This window comes from Mustela nigripes, chromosome 13, assembly GCF_022355385.1.
Source record: "Mustela nigripes isolate SB6536 chromosome 13, MUSNIG.SB6536, whole genome shotgun sequence".
Taxonomy (NCBI): Eukaryota; Metazoa; Chordata; class Mammalia; order Carnivora; family Mustelidae; genus Mustela; species Mustela nigripes.
The window spans coordinates 108,200,483-108,220,803 of record NC_081569.1 but is presented as its reverse complement, the minus strand read 5'-3'; the positions used below and the strand labels follow the sequence as shown (position 1 = coordinate 108,220,803).

Here is a 20,321-nt window from a genome sequence, read left to right as displayed (position 1 = left end):
CCAAATTGTCCCACCCCATTGTTTTAACATACGAACAAGAGGGTCTACTGCTGCCATTCTGGGAATCCTTGTGGATGGGACAAACTCTTGTGTATTATGTAAATAAAATTTTAACTGAAATGTAACTCATTTGTAGAAACATGTATAAACCATTAGACTACTGCTTGAGGAATTGAACACATCCATGTTACCGGCACCTAACCTGAGGAACATGTCAGAAGCCCTGTCCCCTGGGCCACTGCATTCATTCATGACAGACCCCTCCCAAGATTTAACTACTTACTGTTCTGACTTTCAACGCTTTAGGTTAGTTTTACCTCTTTTTGGGGATATTTATTTATGTATGGTGCCCTATATACCCAGTGTGGGGCTCGTACTCATGAATCCAAGATCAAGAGTTGCATGCTCTCCTGATGGAATCATCCAGGTGTCCCTCTTTTTTGGGGGGGGGGGGGGTGTATTTTTAGAGTTATATAAATGGAATGATACAGTATGTACTCATTTGTATCTGGCTTCTTTCACTCACTATTATTTTGTAGGAGCCATTCATGTTGTCTGTAGTCGGGGTTCATTTAACATTCATTGTAGAGTTTTTTACTGAATGAATACCTCAGCTTATCCATTCTGCTCTTTTTTTTTTTTTTTTAAGATTTTATTTATTTATTTGAGAGAGAGACAGTGAGAGAGAACATGAGCAAGGAGAAGGTCAGAGGGAGTAGCAGACTCTCTGTGGAGCTGGGAGCCCAATGCGGGACTCGATCCTGGGACTGCGGGATCATGACCTGAGCTGAAGGCAGTTGTCCAACCAACTGAGCCACCCAGGCATCTCTCCATTCTGCTCTTGATGTACATTTGGGTTTCCAGTTGGGGCCATTATGATTGGTCTGGCTACCAAGGTCCTTATACATGTGTTTTATTTACATATGTACAGTAGTTTTTGGAGGGAGTAAAATTTCCGAGTCTAGAGCGTGTTTATCTTTAGCTTTAGTAGATACTCATCAAGCAGTTTCCCAAATGGTTGTATGAATTTGTACATCCACCATCAGTTTATGAGAATTCAATTTTTGCTATGTTCTTATTACACCTGTTCTTTTCTTTTTCTTTTTAGCCATTCTGGTGAGTAAGTAAGTGTAGGGTAATATATTAAGGTTTTAAATTGCACTCCCTTGATGTCTAATTAAAATGAGAGCTATTCTATACATTTCATGGCCATTTATATAATTTTTTTTGTAAAATGCTAATTTTTCTATCAGAGTTGTCTGTTCTTAATGATTTGTAACAACTGAAATAGAATAGAGATGGTCCAAAGATGCAGGACAAAATCACTTGCGTATCTAATTTTGCTTATATGGAAAATTGAAAATCTAAGTGGTGAATGAAAGAGAAGAGATTTCTGCACCAGAATTTGGTTATTTTGCAATCAATAAATACTTGGAGATGGCATTCTCAGTTCATCTGGGTGAACACATGCTATACTTGTGCCGCTTACTAGATTCAACATAAGCAGATGGTGTTTATTTTACTTGGAATGGCTGGTAAATTCTGGTAAAATAGGGAACCATTTACCTTAAATAGATCGTTCAGTACACCTAATGTTTAGAAGGCCTAAGTGGCTTGGCCAAGCTTATACAGGTAGTCATTGTCAGAGAGAGTGTCTAAACCCTTGCCTCCTGACTCCTGAGAGAAGTTTCAAAATTTTTTCTTGCCGCACAGTTCTTCCGATCCAGAAGCAAGAGATACCCCATCAAGAAAATGGGGAATGGACTTAGAAACCAGGAAAGTGAGTTCTGGGTCCAACTGTCAATGGCTGGCTCTACATCCAAGTGCCTAATCCTTTTGGCTCCTCTGAGTTTCAGCTTTCAGATTGCCCCAAATGAAGAAATACTGAAGAATTATTACATTTCAAGTAAATTTGATTACAACTGTAGAAGATTAAAACTAATATATCATCTAGACTAGATATACACTTCTAAATATTTCTAGAAGATAATACTCCAATAGAGGAAACTATTTACCTAGTCTATATTTCCCAACAGTGAAGAATTTGTGTGTGATATTAAGTAAAAGCTGCATTGTTTTAGAAATCAAATAAAAAAATGAACACATACTTAAATAAATGTGCTAGAATTGGTTTTCCTAAACAAAAGCTGTAGAAATTTCCTTTCATTATGAACACATATCTTTGAAGGTATTGCAACTAACTGCCCTACAGTAATTGCTCCCTCTGAGGCACAGCAATTATCTTACAAGGCAATAGCTAAAGGCGCATATTAGATGTGTTCCTGGGGACAAAGGAAGAGTATCAAATGAGATCTAGAAGGGTAATAGAGTTGGGAGTGCATTATAAACTATAAACAAAATTATACACAGCATTGGGAATGTCAGCGCCTAATAGTGGAGCGAACACCGGAGTTGGCATTAGGAAATAGATTTCAGTCCCAGTTTGGCTATTTACTAGCTAAGTGAGCTTAGGCAAGTCCTGTAACTGCTCTGACCCTCATCTGTTGAATAGGGATAATAATAATTGTCCTGCTTGATTTATAAAGTTTCAGGGAGAAATTAGTTAACATAAGCTTAAGTGCGTTGTAAAATGTATTGCATTTGCCAAATGTTAAATAATGTTCTTTTCTACTTACGTGCTGAAGACTCTCATTCCATATTCATATATATACACCCCCTTCTATGTGGTCAGCTGCCAACTCAAGAGTCGTGCCTTTGGTCGTCTGTCATGATGAAAGCGATTCAACCTCCGTTATCATATGATTGCTTTCTCCCCAGGCCTTGATCCTTTAGACCCTTTGCATCGCTCTTAAATTTAGATTAGGAATTCTCAAGTAGTGTAGCCTACTCTTTGAGTCCACTGGACTTGGGCTGGAAACCCCACTCATTAGCTACATAGACTTGGGAAGGTCTTTAAATCTCTCTAAGCCTCAGGTTTTTCTTTTTTTTTTTTTTTTTATCTTTAAAATGGATGACTGTGAAAATTAAATAAGCACATAATCCGTGAAAAATACTTAGTACAATTTTTCTAATCCTGGTATTTTTATTGCAAAGATTCCAAAATGAAAACATGTAGAAACAGTCGCTTCCGTGATCAGAATAATTATATTCTCTAAGACAGTGTGGTCTAATGGTTCATTTAAGACTCAGGCAATGCAGGGGTGCCTGGGTGGCAAGGTCGGTTAAATGTCTGACTTTGGCTTAGGTCATGATCTCAGGGTCCTGGGGTCAAGCCCCATGTTCTGCTCCTACCTAGTAGGGAGTCTGCTTCTATATCTCCCTCTGCCCCTCCTTGCTGCTTACTCGTGTTCTCTCTTTCTCTCAAATAAATTAATAAAGTCTCAAAAAAAGATTCAGGCAACACAGAGGGTTGTGTTCTTACATTCCCAGCAAAGCATAATAATGATGGTTTTTCCTTATCAGTTTTGTTCCTTTGAACTCGAGTGTGCTAAAAATTCTGTGGTAAGACCTTAGAAATAAAACGATTTTATTCTTCTGAGTATTCTTCTGAATTTTCAAATGCTAACAAGTAGATGTAGCTGCAATGCCACTTGGACATTAGTTTAAATCGATACCAGTAGTGGGGGCTCTGCCACTGCTTATTTCAAAATACGTGGCATTGACATAGCAGAGCCAGAATAGGTGACGAAACTGATCTCGGAGACTTGGAAAGATGAAGACAAATATTTACCTGTGACAACATTTGATAAAAGTGCTACTTGTGATCGCCTTTCAATGTCGTAGCTCTTTTGGAATTTCTGCAGCTTTTGTTTAGGAAAACCAATTCTAGTATTTTTATTTATGTGTTCATTTTATTTATGTGTTCATTTTTGCATTTGATTTCTAAACATTAGTAGTGAGTGAGGGTTGTGACTGGTTACTTTTAGCAAGACATGGGAAAAGGTGATCCCAGACAAGGGTTGGCTGGCTGATAAGCCAAGGAAAGGAATCGAGAATGGGAAAAAGTAGAAATAAGATTCGAAAGTCATTGTATGAAGAAGTCCATTAAGACTCTATTTTTGTAGCAAAGATCAGATAATGGATATGACCGCTCACAAAGCCTGATGCTTTCCGTGTAGCAGCCATTATGGTGGGGGTAGCGGGAGCAGGAGCGGGAGGGGAGTCTGAGTCCGGGGAGAGAAAGAGAGAGACACAGGCCCAAGAAAGCAAAGCATTAAATCAGGCTTGAGAATTATACATAAAGAAAGAACTTTTTATGAGACTACAAGCACAAGGAATTGACTGTAAATATGTCAGAAACTTATTAAATTTTTTCAAAGATGTATATTGCCAGAGAAACCACCAGCTTGGTCTTAAAAAGTCCCTTTACTATGTGAACCTGAAACCACACCTTAGGCCCTCAAATTTTCATAGGCAGGAAGTAGCTAAGGAAGTTCTTCAATCTTGAAATAGGACAAACTCTCTAATCCCTATCTCAGGTCTGACTATGGAATATGGACCCAGAACCACTTCCAAGAAGTTGGAATTGGAAGCCAGAGAACACAGGATGGGAGAGGTTATCCCGCATACCTTGTCCCATACAACAGGCTGAGAGACTAATAAAGGAATTTACCCCACTGCTGGGGCAGAGAGGCCTTCTAGTGCCTGCCAGGCAGACTCCCACCCAACACTGCTGTGGACCAGTAACGGGGGAGTGTTTGAGCCATTTTCCTTGTCCCCTTTGAACAGGAGTGTTTGGTCAGCCAGCCTGTTCCTGGTCCACGCTTGTCTATTGTGTAAGCGTGTATGTGTGTGTGGATATTTGGGGAGAGGGGTACTGGGGTAGGGACAGGTGGATAACTTGCCTTTCTAGTTTACAGGCCACTCCATTCCAGGCTTCCCCGCATCGGGAAATGGCATTACCTTGGGCTTATCCTTGGGCTTAGATGAAAGAGAGGTTTTTAAAAATTTTTCTCTTTCTCTCTCAAATTGTTCCTCCATTTATCTGCTAACCTGTCTATTTCACTGGCAAAAGAAATCCAGAATCGGACCACCTCTCACAACACCCATTTCTGCCTCCTGGTTCTAAGGCATCCTGACGTCTCAAAGTAGAAGTGAGATCAGACACACCCTCTCCCAGCCTCCCTCAGATCCAAGTCCCTGGCCTCCCCCTTGACCCAGTACTGCCCCCTGGCCGCGCAGAGCACTCTCTCACCTTGGGCCCCCTCCCCCCACAGCTATCTACATGGCCCACTTCATTTCATCACTACCTCGGCTCGCAGATTCTCTTCCTCGGAGACCCAACGACTCTTCATTTTTTTTTTTTTTTTTTTTTTTTTTTGTAGCCCACATCACCACCTGACATTTTCTAGAATATTTAAGGAGTTTTGTTCTGTTCACTGACGTATACCTAACTCCAAAACACAGCCTGGAACATGGTGGGCGTTTGACAAACACTCATAATGTGAATGAAGATCTTGTTTGCTGCCACGTGCCGCCATTAATAAATGGGACAAAGGAAGTGCTGTCAAGGCATAGAGTAGGATGGACCCAGTTCTTCCTGGGGTAGTTAAGTGAAAGCCTCCCAGTGGGTGAGCTTCCCGGATGCTCTCCCTGTGCCATATGGGCCTTTGCACGTAGAAGGGTCCTGTTCTTGGTTTAATGCTCTGCTGTTGTTATCTGGTTACTCCTAATAATTTTGAACAAGGAGTGTGCATCCTTTTAATTGTGACATAATTCACACACCATACAATTTACCACAAAGTATGCAATTCAGTACTTTTCAGAATGTTCACGAAGTGGTGCCACCATCACCAGTACCTCATTTCAGGAACTTCTCACCGCCCCAGAAGGAAGCTGCATGCCCATGGGTAGTCATTCCCCATTTCCCACTTTCCCCCTGGCCATAGATCATATTCTCTGACTAAATTTGCTTCTCCTGAACATTTCAGATAAGTGAAACCAAACCTATGTGACTTTCCGTGTTGGGCTCCTTTCACTTAGTATGTGTTCAAGGTCCGTCCGTTCTGTAGCGTGTATAGTACTCCCACCCTTCTTCCGGCTTGGTAATTTCCCTTTGTATCCAGATAGACGGCATTTTGGTTGCTGAGTCACCTGTACTGGATATTTGGGTTGTCTCTACATTTTGGCTATCATGAATAATGCTGCTATGAACACTGGCGTACTTGTGTTTGTGTGACTGTATGTTTTTATTATGTTTCTTGGATATCTCCCGAGGATTGGGATTGGTGGGTCACACTGTTACTCTGTTTAACTTTTTGCAAAACTGCAGAGCTCTTTGCCGCATTTTATACTCCTTCCAGCAATGCATGGAGGGAGGTGTCCAACTTATGTACATCCTCCCGACACCTGTTATTTTTCTATTACTGATAACACATTATTTTTCCAATTATAGCCATCCTTGAGGATGGGAAGTATATCTCATTTGGTTTTGCATTTCCCTAATGACCAATGATATTGAGTATCTTTTCATGTGCCTATTAGCCATCTGTATAACTTCTTTGAAGAAATCTCTATTCAAATCCTTTATTTTTTTTTTATTTTCCTTTTGTCTCTTGTTGAGTCATAATAGTTCTTTATATATTCTAGATATTACACCCATATCAAATATATGATTTGCAAATACTGTCTCCCATTTTGTGGGTTGTCAGTTTACTTTCTCTGTGAAGCAAAAGAGTTTTGGATTTTGATGAAGTCCAGTTTGTTTATTTAATTATTTTTGGTGGCTTAAGGTTTAGGTGTCTAAGAAACCCTCCCCTAATTCAAGGCCACACAAATTTATGCCTTTGTTTCCTTCTAATAATTTCATAGCTTTACTTCTTCCATTTAGGCCTTTGATCCATTTTGAATTAAATTTTGTATATGGTGTGAAGTTTATATCCATATTCATTTTATGTTTGTGCATCATTTGTTGAAAAGATTAATCTTTCCTCATTGACTTGCCTTGATATCCTTGTCAAAAACCAGTTGAGCATAGATGCATGGTTTTAATTTTGGACACTTACTTCTGTTGCATTGATGCATGTCTGTTCTTATGACATTTCTCACTGTGTTGATTATGGTAGCTTTATAGTGAAATTTAAAACTGAGAAGTATGAGTCCTCCAATTACACTCTTATTTTTTTGGTATTGTTTTGGCTATTCTGGGTCCCTTGCATTCCATTCAAAGTTTAGGATCAGCTTGTCAATTTCTGAAAAACTAGCAATTAGAACTTTGATGGGAATTGAATTGAAGCTGCAGGTCAATTTCAGGAATATTGTCATGTTAACAATATTAGGTCTTCCAATCCATAAACATGAAACATCTATTTATTTAAATCTTTATTTCCGCAATGTTTTGTAACTTTTGTGTCTAAGTCCTGCACTTTTGTTAATTTTTTTCCCTAAGTATTTTATTCTTTTTGATGCCAGTGTCAATGAAATTGTTTTCTTAGTTTCATTTTCAGATGGTTCCTAGCTAGTATATAGAAATACAACTACTTTTTAAAGAAAATTTATTTATTTATTTGTTAGAACGGGCGAGAGAGAGCACAGGCAGGGGAAGTGGCAGACAGAGGGAGAATCAGGGTCCCTGCTGAACAGAGAGCTCATCGCAGACACTTAACTGAGTGAGCCACCCAGGCACCCAAAATACAACTAATTTTATATTGATTTCGTGTCATGCATCCTTCTGAACTCCTTTATTAGCTATAATAGCTGTGTGTGTGTGTGTGTGTGTGTGTGTGTGTGTGTGTGTGTATTTCTCAGGAATTTCTGTATTTTTTCATTCTGGGTGTCTTTTATTTAATTTCCTTGGCAATTTCTCTGGTTGGAACTTTCAACATTGCAGTTGAATACAAGTGGCAAGATGGGGCATAGTTACCTCTTTCCCCATTTTAGGAGAGAGCTTTCAGTATTTTACTATTAAGGATAATGTTAGAGGCTCCAAATTTTTATGTTGTATTGGGTTCCTACAAGTTATGTAGGTGGTCTCGCCTCATAAAGGAGAACACAGATGAGCTGAGTGTTAAAGGATAAGTAGGAGTTCCCCAGCATGCGAAGGGGAAGAGAGAGAACACTGCATGATCACAGATAGATTCTGGATCTCAGAGTGGTTGAGTATGACAGGAGCATGAAGATCAAATGCGGAGTGAAGGAATCAGGTTGGACAGGCAGGCTGAACTGAGCCATAGTAGATTTGCTGACTTATTAAAGAGCTTTACTTTTGTTTTCTGATTTTTTGGGGGGGGGATGGTTCTGTGATACTATGATATTTGATACACAATAGCAAAAAGTGGAATGAGGGGAAGTGAGACTAGAAACTGAGGCAGGGAGGGCAATTCGTGGATTCCAAATTTGAGACAAAGAATCTAAATCTTGCCCGCTTTACCTTGGACTAGCCATTTACTTGGTTTTGAAGACTTATTTTCTTTCTTTCATTATTTTTCTTAAATGGAAAACACCTTTAGTAATAGAAACATAAATACAGAGTAACTATTTTAAGAACTATGCTAACACCAGTAATGGGGTTTACAATATATGTTTTGTTATTTATGAAAAATACATGTTTGTATTTATGATAACCCGGAAAATTGAGATTAATGATTTTTTTTAAGTCTGCATTATTTATTTATTTATTTATTATGTTCAGTTAACCAGCATATAAGTACATCACTAGTTTTTGATGCAGTGTTCAATGACTCATTAGTTGCAGATCCCACCCTTTCATATGGTAAGGAAAAATGGGGCCTAGAAGATTTCATTAGTAAATTGAAGAATAGTATTAGTAATTTTAGGATGTTTTGCATTTGCATTTTACCAGCCACCCCTATCCACATCAGGCATTCCCTGACACATTTATAAAATCAAAAGATAATCCTTTTTTCCCTTTCCCCTCCCTCCTTTCTTTCCTTTTTTTTTTTTTCCTCTCTACTCATCTTCGTTTCCCTTTTTTTGTTTTTTACACTTATCAAGTAATTAGTTAATTCCTCAAAATGTGTTTAGGACCTAAGAGGCTGAACTAGATCTATAACACATTCCTTGTCCTTGAAGAGCTTATGGACTTAGGAGTGGCTGAAGTAAAGCAGGGCAGCCAGATTTCAAAATAGAGTGTGATGTGTCATTGTTACCTTTCCTTCACACGGTCTAAAATTTATGGAATGAATTTTCATCTGCCTCAGCCCCTTCACTGTGGTCTTCATTAAGATGAGCTTTTAGCCTCTGTTATTTACATGATAGTGGCTAATCAATCCTGCTTTGTTGTGTTAGTTTAGCTTGGAATGGATTGAAAGAACTAGGGGTAGAATTAGTGACTTACGTTTACAGAAAAAGTAAAAAGAACAAAACCAACTAGATCCCATAAGAGTCAGATGAACTCCAGCTTCTGCCTGATCACGTATGGCTATAAATTCCTAGTCAATTCCCTAGAGTCACAGATCTGGAAAGTGATGGGCCATTTGAGGGGAAACTCCTCTATCTTCCTTCAAATTATGTAACACCAAATCCGTGTCATTAAACAAATGATTCTAACCCTTTTTTTCCTTGCCTTTATTGGATTTCAAAGTTCAGTACACATTCAAATTATTCAATTTTGATATCGCTTTTATGATCAAATGTCCTACTTTTGAAATGGAAAGCTCAGTTGGCCATGTTCCCCGTTAAGTTTAAGAAGCTTTTATCATTTAAATAAATTAAACCTTCCAGCATGGGTTCCACAGAACATAATGAAGCACAGAGAAGAAAAGCTTAAATGAAATAAACCTCTTTGCTGATAGAAACAGAACAGGCTATTGTTCATTCTACCAATAAATGTGTGGCTGGAGTCATAGTCTGATTCATGATTTTTCTTTTTTTTAATTTTGTCCTTAATTTTTGTGGTATTCATTAGCAATTTGATTTGCCATTGGACAAAAGATAGACATAGAGTACATCAAGTGCAAAGGTTCTAGGTTATTAATGCAGAGGGAAAAAACCCCAAATATTAGAGTTTTAGAAGTTGATTTAATACCATGTGGGGAATCATGGATATACATATTTTTCTTTTACATTGTTTAATTCATGTGTTAGATGAATACTAAGATCTTTCACATTTTCTAAAATGATTTCTTTGGGGAAATTAAAATTTTTTTCTAGAGAAAATGATCATTTCTACGTAATATTTCGGTAAAATTAATCTATATAACTTATGTATTCATTTAGCAGGAAATGTTTTCCTTTCTGTATGACACATTGCCCACACAGGAAATCAGCTGAATTATGAAAATGCTTATCATTTGTAGATCTTTCAATTGTCAAAGACTAGTAGGTAAAATTTTTTAAAAATTTAAATAAAAACATGCTCTTTTTAAAGGGCTTACCCAGATAAAATTGATCCATCTTTCCCTTCTGTTATTAAGTTGAACCATTTTATTATATACATAATTAAAACGTTAAAGGTAAAAAGCACTTCTTAGAAGGAAGGATCAGCAGAATATATTTGAGAAGGCCCATGCTTGTAATTGTAATGTGGAATAATTACCATGCTATTTTTTATGATGAAATGTAGTCTCCTTAGTAATGAAAATGCATTGTTATTTAAATTTGGAGTTTAGGGTCATAAAGTTATCTTTAAAATTATGACAACTTATAGAAAGGGCCTATGACATTTAATGTTTTTGAAAAACAGTGAGTTATTTCCATCAGGCACCCCTGCTGTTTTGTGTTATTTATCTACAATGCATTCTTTATAATTTAAGACAGAACAAAAAGCTATCATCCTTTACAGATACGACATGGTTCAACTAGTGGTGGTACCTCTGTGGATAATTAGTCTTTAAACTTGTAATCATGATAAAATCATCTCTCTTTTTTTTAAAAAATAAAGATTTTTATTTATTTATTTGACAGAGACACAGTGAGAGAGGGAACACAAGCAGGGCGAGTAGGAGAGGGAGAAGCAGGCCTCCCGCCTAGCAGGGAGCCTGATGCGGGGCTCAGTCCCAGGACCCTGGGATCATGACCTGAGCCGAAGGCAGAGGCTTATCGACTGAGCCACCCAGGCACCCCTCATCTCTTCATTTTTTAAAAATTTTCAGTGCCTGAAAAAAAGTGTGGCATTGTCACCAACTAGAAAATAAGTTCTTAGACGTTATTGCAGCCTTACAATGGAATCAGAGATAGGTTCTCATTCAAGTTCTTCAATGATTTGTGGGTCAAAGGTTTGAATGTGATTATATTGAGACAGCATTTGTTAACTATCTACTTGTGCCCAGCAGTGGGCTAGGTGCTGAGGATGCCAGGAGGTAGATGATGTTGTGTTTGTCTCCAAGTGAGGAAATAAGAGTAGACATTCATGATCAATTACAAGAATATAGATATCATTGACTCATTGTTTAGGAACTGAAAAATAATGTTTAAAAAGCAGAAAATCTTCCCATTTGTAGTAATTTTTATTCATAGAACTATCACAAATATACTTCGCTGAATGTATGAGGATTTTATTGGTGAATAACATTTACTTATTGAGGACCTTCAGTGTAACACTGTTGGAGAGTCTAGAGATATAGCACATAGTAAAAGAGACAAAAATCTCTGCCCCCATAAACAAGTGCATTATATAGTAGTGGGATCAAGAATGGTATTAGAGTCCAGGGAAGACTATACCTTTTGACCCACCCTGCCCTGTTTTTCGTAAAGCCAGGGTATTTAATGTAAGTAGAAGCAAGTTAAAAGAAAACCCAAAAGCTACCTTAAAGAGAGCAAGATGCTACAAAATGCAGCATGTATTTTAAAGGCTTTGCCTTTGAGAATAGGATGGCTTAGAAGTTGCCTCTCCTAACACCTTCCCCAGCAAGCACAGAGCTGTGGTCCTTTAAGTCACTGCTTTCAGGGTTGGTGCACCATGGCAAATGTTCTGTGAAGGGTTATCTGTTGGGTATGAAACTGCTACATCATTCCCTACTTTACCCACTCAACTACCTATATCTTTGTGGGTCCAGGAGGAAGTGTTAGAATTACCTTACAGAGCTGCAGTAGAGTGTAATGGTTGCACTGCTTGCAACTGGACTTCTTGGATTTATCCCGGCCACTGACTCCTTGGGTGATCTGGGGCAAACCACCAAATCCACTCTCCATGCCTCAGTTTGCTCTTCGGAACTTGAGAATAATAGGACCTATATCAAAGAGCAGTTATGAGAGTTAAAGGAGGTAATACACGTGTGGAAGTGGCCCTTTGCTATATGCAAACTTTTAGTAACTTTTTTTTTTTTTAAAGATTTTATTTATTTGACAGACAGAGACCACAAGTAGGCAGAGAGGCAGGCAGAGAGAGAGGAGGAAGCAGGCTCCCCGCTGAGCAGAGAGCCCAACGTGGGGCTCGATCCCAGGACCCTGGGATCATGCCCTGAGCCGAAGGCAGAGGCTTTAACCCACTGAGCCACCCAGGCGCCCCTTAGTAACTATTTTTTAATAAGTCATACTTTACATTCTACAGCCAAAAGAAAGAGTAAATTTCACCTCATTCAGTAAACTCCATCTAACCCAGTCATTTTTATAAAGTTGCCTCTGGCTTAAAAGCTTGGTTATGGTAAATAGTTGGCCAAAGCCAAGTATTATTGTTTTCACCTGGGCTCCAGGTCAAATTCTGTAGCTTGGGTAGGAAATTTCCTCATGACTCTCTCTTCCCAGCCCTCTCTCTGCACCTGGTTCTGCTTTCACTGGGCTCCTGATTGCCTAAGGGCCCACTACTAAGGGGAGGGGAGGGGGTCCACTTCACACCCAGGGCTTGTCTGTGAGACCTAGAGGGCTTGTGGTAACTCCTCAGAGCCTTGGCCTTTGAGCTGGCTGCACCAGTGACTGGGCTGATTTACTGTGTGCATATTTATTGGTCTGAAAGGCCCTGGCAGCAGGGGTCCTACAGAGTGTAGTGACTTCTCCCCCTTCTTGAAGTACCTTTGCCTCATCTCGCTTCCAGGGGGCTTAAATCACAATTGTCCACCTTCTGTAGTTCCTGGACCGGTGGGGACCCTAACCATGCCCCTCCAGGCACACAAGAAGTATGGGTAGACACGAGGAGGTGAACCTTTCCCCTCCTCATTTTTTTTTTAGATTTTTTTATTTATTTGACAGAGAGAGATCACAAGCAGAGAGACAGGCAGAGAGAGAGGATGAAGCAGGCTCCCCACTGAGCAGAGAGCCCAATGTGGGACTCGATCCCAGGACCCTGAGACCATGACCTGAGCCGAACGCAGCGGCCCAACCCACTGAGCCACCCAGGCGCCCAGCCCCTGAAATTTTTAATTTTTCAGTGTTCCAAGATTCACTGTCCATGCACCACACCCACTGTTCATGCAATATGTGCCCTGCTTAATACCCACCACCAGGCTCACCCACCCACCCATCCCTCTCCCCTCCAAAACCCTGTTTGTTTCTCAGAGTCCACAGTCTCTCATGCTTCATCTCCCCCTCTGATTTACCCCAATTCTTTTTTCCTTTCCTTTTCTTAATGTTCTCCATGTTACTCCTTGTACTCCACAAATGAGTGAAACCATATCATAATTGACTTTCTCTGCTTGACTTATTTCGCTCAGCATAATCTCCTCCAGTCCTGTCCATGTTGATACAAAAGTTGGGTATTTGTCCTTTCTGATGGCTGAGTAATATTCCACTGTATATATGGACCATATCTTCTTTATCCATTCGTCTGTTGAAGGGAATCTTGGCTCTTTCCACAGTTTGGTGGCCATTGCTGCTGTGACGATTGGAGTACAGATGGCCCTTCTTTTCACTACATCTGTATCTTTGGGGTAAATACAGAGTAATGCAATTGCAGGGTCAAAGGGTAGCTCTATTTTTAATTTCTTAAGGAATCTCCACACTGTTTTCCAAAGTGGCCACCCCAACTTACATTCCCACCAACAGTGTAAGAGGATTCCCCTTTCTCCACATCCTTTCTCCACAACACTTGTTGTTTCCTGTCCTGTTAATTTTGGCCATTCTACCTGGTATAAGGTGGTATCTCAGTGTGGTTTTGATTTGAATTTCGCTGATGAGTAATGATGATGAACATTTTTTCATGTGTCTGTTAGCCATCTGTATGTCTTCTTTGGAGAAGCATCTTTTCATGTCTTCTGCCCATTTTTTGATGTGCTTATCTGTTTTGTGTGTGTTGAGTTTGAGGAGTTCTTTATGGAACATACGTGAAGCCCCAGCTTTGTTATTCTTCTTCAACATTTCCTTTGTGATTTAGGTTTTTTTCTGATTCCATACAAATTTTAGGGTTGTTTGTTCCAGTACTTTGAAAAATGCCAGTGGAATTTTGATCGGGATGGCACTGAAAGTACAGATTGCTCTGGGCAGTATAGACATTTTAACAATGTTTATTCTTCTGATCCATGAGCATGGAATGCTTTTCAATCTTTTGATATCTTCAGTTTCTTTCATGAGCGTTCTGTAGTTCCTCAAGTACAGATTCTTTACCTCTTTGGTTAGGTTTATTTCAAGGTATCTTATGGCTCTTGGTGCTATAGTGAATAGAATCGATTCTCTAATTTCCCTTTCTATATTTTCATTATTAATGTATAAGAAAGCAACTTATTTCTGTGCACTGATTTTGTATTCTGCCACATTACTGAATTGCTGTATGAGTTCTAGTAATTTGGGGAGTAGAGTTTTTGATATTAAAGTATGTCATTTGCAAAGAGAAGAGTTTGACTTCTTCTTTGCTAATTTGAATACCTTTTATTTCTTTGTGTTTTCTGATAGCTGTTGCTAGGACTTTCAATGTTGAACAACAGTGACAAGAGTGGGCATCCTTGTTGTGTTCCTGATCTCAAGGGGAAGGCTGTCAGTTTTTCCCCATGAGAATATTATTCGCTTTGGGTTCTTCTTATATTTTATGAAGATGAGGAATGTTCCCTCTATCCCTATACTTTGAAGAGTTTTAACCAGGAATAGTTCCTTTTTCTGCATCATTCGAGAGGACCATGTTGTTCTTCTCTCATTGATTTGTTCTATCACATTGATTGATTTGCGAATGTTGAATCACCCTTGCATCCCATGGATAAATCCCACTTGGTCATGGTGGATAATCTTTTTAATGTACTGTTGGATCCTGTTAGCTAGGATCTTGTTGGGAATCTTGGCATCCATATTCATCAGGGATTTTGGTCTGAAATTCTCCTTTTGGATGGGGTCTTTGCCTGGTTCAGGGATCAAGGTAATGCTGGCTTCATAGAAAGAGTCTGGAAGACAAATATCATATGATTTCATTCATATGTGGAATTTAAAAAACAAAACAAATGAGCAAAGGGAAAAGAAAGAGAGAGTGAAACCAGGAAACAGACTCTTAACTGTAGAGAAGAAACTCATGGTTGCCAGAGGAGAGGTAGGTGGGGAATGGGGGAAACAGGTGATGGGGATTAAGAAGTGCACTTGTCGAGATGGGCGCTGGGTAATGTATGGAGTGTGTTGAATCACTAGGTTGAACAGAACATTGTATGTTAATTCTGGAAGTAAAAAACTTAATAAAAAAAACTTCTGGAAATATGCACAAAAAATTATGAATACTGAAATCTGAGTGGGAGAAACACTTTACACTGAAATTGTTTATAATATTTCAAAAGATAAGAAGAACCTGTAAGTAGGTTGGAATGATGATGAGAGAAAAAATGAATACTAACAGTAAAAAAATTTTAAGGAATATTGAAATTTGAAGAGTCTAATCTCCCACCCCGTGATAGTATTACATGGACAACATGCTTACTTCTATTGGGATATTTTAGTGGTGTGAAGTTCATCAGTTTTCAAGGCTCTTTATTCAATAAAGAGCAGCTTAAAATGAAGTATATTTTGAGCTGGTATTTATCTCTCAGGAACTTTTACTTACAGATCCTAGTTCTGTACACCTAAATAAATGTAATCCCTCCCCCCACCCATCACAGGTGCTATGTTAGTAAACCGTCTAACATTTTGGTACTTTTATAGCCTGGAACTCATAATTTAACCCCTAAGCAGGGGATGTTATTAAAAATGATACTGAATATATTGGTATATAAAAGGAAAACATACAAGAAATAGAGATGCGAGGAAATTTAATGTTTTCCTTACACATATACGCAAACACATATATACTAACATATGCATTTATATGTTTTCTATTAAATGAGAACATAAACTAGAAAGCAAGTACCTCTCTTAACTGGGTGGTGGGTATTAAGTAAGGGACTTGATGGAATGAGCACTGAGTGTTAAAAGCAGGTAATGCATCACTAAATTCTACCTCTGAAACTAATAATATACTATATGTCAACTACATTGAATTTAAATTTAAAAAAATTTAAATGAAAGAAAAAAAGAAAGCAAGTACCTCTCTTCAGCTCTCTCTCCATTACATTCCCCTTCCTGTATGCAAGAGAGTAGGATGACATAAGCTGTGGGTGCTCCTATGGTGAGTTCTCAGTATACTGCATCCATTAAATGGCACTGAGGTATTTTTTCCCTTCCGAAGTGATCTTACCTTGCGTTTAAGGGTTTCCTTAGTAAAACAAAGTTTATCCAGCATCCCGTCACACGATTAGCAGTCCATCTAGGTTTATAATCACGTTCTGAACATCTCTCCCCCTCCACAGATCATTTTCCGAAAAATCAGTGACGTGAAGAAAGAGGAAGAGGAGCGCCTCAGGCAGAAGAACGAGGTCACCCTCAGCATCCCCGTGGACCACCCGGTCCGAAAGCTCTTCCAGAAGTTCAAGCAGCAGAAGGAGCTGCGGAATCAGGGGTCCACCCAGAGCGACCCCGAGCGGAACCAGGTTCAGGTAGAAAGCCGCTCCTTACAGAATGGAGCCTCCATCACGGGCACCAGTGTGGTCACTGTGTCGCAGATCACGCCCATCCAGACGTCTCTGGCTTACGTGAAAACCAGCGAGTCCCTCAAGCAAAACAACCGTGAGGCCATGGAACTCAAGCCCAATGGCGGTGCTGACCCCAAATGCCTCAAAGTCAACAGCCCGATCAGGATGAAGAACGGAAATGGGAGGGGATGGCTGCGACTCAAGAATACCATGGGGGCACATGAGGAGAAAAAGGAAGACTGGAATAATGTCACGAAAGCCGAGTCCATGGGGCTACTGTCAGAGGACCCCAAGGGCAGCGATTCGGAGAACAGCGTTACCAAAAACCCATTAAGGAAAACAGATTCTTGTGACAGTGGGATTACAAAAAGTGACCTTCGTCTGGATAAGGCCGGAGAGGCCCGGAGTCCGCTGGAGCACAGCCCGATTCAGGCTGACGCCAAGCACCCCTTTTATCCCATCCCAGAGCAGGCCTTACAAACCACACTGCAGGAAGTCAAGCATGAACTCAAAGAGGACATTCAGCTGCTAAGCTGCAGAATGACTGCCCTGGAAAAGCAGGTGGCAGAAATTTTAAAAATACTCTCTGAAAAAAGCGTGCCCCAGACCTCTTCTCCCAAATCCCAAATGCCACTCCAAGTACCTCCCCAGATACCATGTCAGGATATTTTTAGTGTTTCAAGGCCTGAGTCACCTGAATCTGACAAAGATGAAATCCACTTTTAATAAATATACCTACACATATATATTTGTTAATATATTAAAAACAGTATATACATCTATATACATATGTGTGTATATACCGTATATACATCTATATATTTTCACTTGCTTTCAATATGATGAACACACTATGGATTTTGATATGTAAATACTGCATGTCCAGCTGGATTCTGGCCTGCCAAAGAAGATGATTATTTAAAACATAGATATTGCTTGTATATTATGCAGTTGACTGCATGCACACTTTACATTTATTTATAATCTCTATTCTAATACAAAAAAAGTATGATTTTTGTTAACCAAGGCAATGTAACATTTGAAGAATCAGGGTCCAACCTGCCAATGTTGCCATGACAAATTTGATCTCAGGCTGAGTATATCGAGCTGTCATTTTCTCACTATTCTGTTAAGTTAAAATTAGAGATTAATGCCAAGGGAGGGTTCAACCTTTTAGACTGTTGGTACCATTTTATAATCTCTTTTCATAGGATATTTTTCTGTAACTTAGTGTTAGGTTATTTTCCCCAACAGGCAGTGTTTGCTCCATCTAAATGACTGTTTTGTTGCCTAAATCAGATAGCAGTGTGGGATATTGAGAACGTATTGCTATGAGTTTTGTGCATGAATTGCATTTTTGCTCAACTATACCTCTCCTTTTTAAACACTGTACTTAGATAGTAATCATTTACTCTTATGTAAGGAAATCCCTACTCCCTCCGTCTTGGAGAACAGCTGCCATCTTAGCTGATTTTATCAACCCCATAAATATGGAACTATTAATATAGTGTATATTATTATAGAAAAACTGCACCACAGGGTAAAAGGGCCTTTTAACAATTCACATTAGTGATGCTGGTTTTTCAGATGTGATGAATGTTCTAAATTTGTGTTTCTAAAACTTGTTCAAGGGTGAGGTTGAAAGGCTCTTGGCAAAGAAACAAAACACATTTGAGTAATCGTATCAAAATCATAACTATAATGATATAAATAAAAATGAATGTAAACAGATAGTTTTTGTAGCATATCTGTAACTTAGGGTGAAACACAGGTACAGAACCGTTCACACATGATTCTTAACAATGTTTATAGGGATAGCACATCAAACATGGTTAGGAAAAAAACCTAAGAAGTAGAGGTTAAGTTGCTCAGTTCAGATAACTGCTTTTCTATAATTTTATTCTGGTTACAATTTTCTAAAGCTTTTTTGCACACAGTTCTACTGTAGAACTTCTGCTGAATTGCTACACTAGACTCCTGTGGCTCAGGCAGATCTATTTATGAAAGGAGGGTACTAAAGACTGAATTTCAGAGTCTTTTGAGTCCTAAATCCTCTTCTTAGAAAGTGCCTATAATCAACTAAAAAAAAAAAAAAAAGTAACAAACACTTGTGTATAGTTAGTCCCTTAAATGGTATGTATTGAGAATAAAATACATGTCCATTTGTAAGAACCCAGAAAAGTTTCTTTCTTTTGACCAAAGTATATTTTGTGAAGTTGATCAAAGAGGCATAATTTTAAACTGGTGCGTGCATGTTTAAGTTTGCATCAAGTTGAAAATAGACTCCAGTAATTTGTACATTATCGGACCATCTGTACATATATGTTAACAACATACACAACATGATAGCAAAATCAAAGGAGATTTTTTGACCTACCGTTGCCATTTTTATGAGCTTTTCTTACTGTGTCCCAGCATCCCCAAACAAAACCACCAGAACTGAAAGACAAGTTATCGCAATCAGACTGGAGAAGTGCAGAACACAGCAATTTACAAAAACAATTGGTATTTTAAAATTTCTACTAGAGCTTCTTCACATGCCCACAAGATGTGCCTCTAAAATCCAGGAGTCTCAGAACAGATAGAATGTGCCATGGGTTCCATTTCCCCTTCTTTGTGCCCACAACTTCCATTACTCAGCATGGAAATTTCCAGGGGAGCATGTCTCCATGCTATGCTACCTACCAACCAACATCAACCTACCACAGGCACAAGAAAATCTGGCCCTCACAGTATAAGGAATCAGCCTTGAAACTGAGACTTAGGTTGCTTCCATGGTGAGGATGGTACTTTTTTCTGGACCTCTGACATTTATTGAATTTCAGGGTATTTTTCTATTTAATGGTGTATGAGACAAGTTTGGTTAAGCTTTTAAAGGTAAAATGAATGGTAAAAATAATCTGCATACAGAAATGGTCAGTCTAACCTTAGCCACATGCTTCAAAAAATAACCATTGGTGTAAAGCTGTGTCAGAACGACTAAAACAGCAGGGCAATCTGATGTTGCAATCCACACCTTTGCTCATGAGTGGTGCAAATATTGGCTGTGTTCTGCCATTGACTCAATTGACCTACAATATTATTGTTCATATACATGAGCAAGAAACATGGTTTTGAACTCCCCCAGGTTGTCCTCAAGGAGGGAAAAGTATCAATTGCTTATTTATGGTGCAGTTATCACACTATTCTTTTCCAGTCACCTGTGTTCCTATGTGCATGACATGACGAGGTGCTGAAGGCAGTCTACTGTTCTCAGCAGAAATGCATGTGTTCAGCATCACTGTATATAGAGTAGTCTTTTAGGTTCCCAGATTCTACAATTCTAACCAGTTGAACTTAACCCGGATTTGAGTGAAGGGTGAACACTTGCTTTAATACATGCAATAATGATACAGTCCTGTTCTGTGTTGCCTTGGCTGGTACACAGACAGTAGATTCTCTTTTGGGGGACCAGACGACTGCATGTTTTATTCTTACACTGTACAGATGCTTTTGGTGCATCCAGAGTAAAATTTTTATTATTATATTTCTGAACAATGTACTAATAGGAGTAAA

General features: G+C 39.0%; 1 protein-coding gene across 1 annotated transcript in view; it reads left to right on the top strand.

Annotated features, from left to right (window-relative positions):
• KCNH5 (potassium voltage-gated channel subfamily H member 5) overlaps positions 1 to 17,492 on the top strand; it is a 320,730-nt gene extending 303,238 nt beyond the window's left edge. Inside the window, exon 11 of the mRNA XM_059371301.1 lies at positions 16,545 to 17,492. Coding sequence (XP_059227284.1) covers positions 16,545 to 17,492 — 948 coding nt within the window. The remainder of the gene's footprint in view (positions 1 to 16,544) is intronic.
• The last annotated feature ends 2,829 nt before the right edge of the window (positions 17,493 to 20,321 follow it).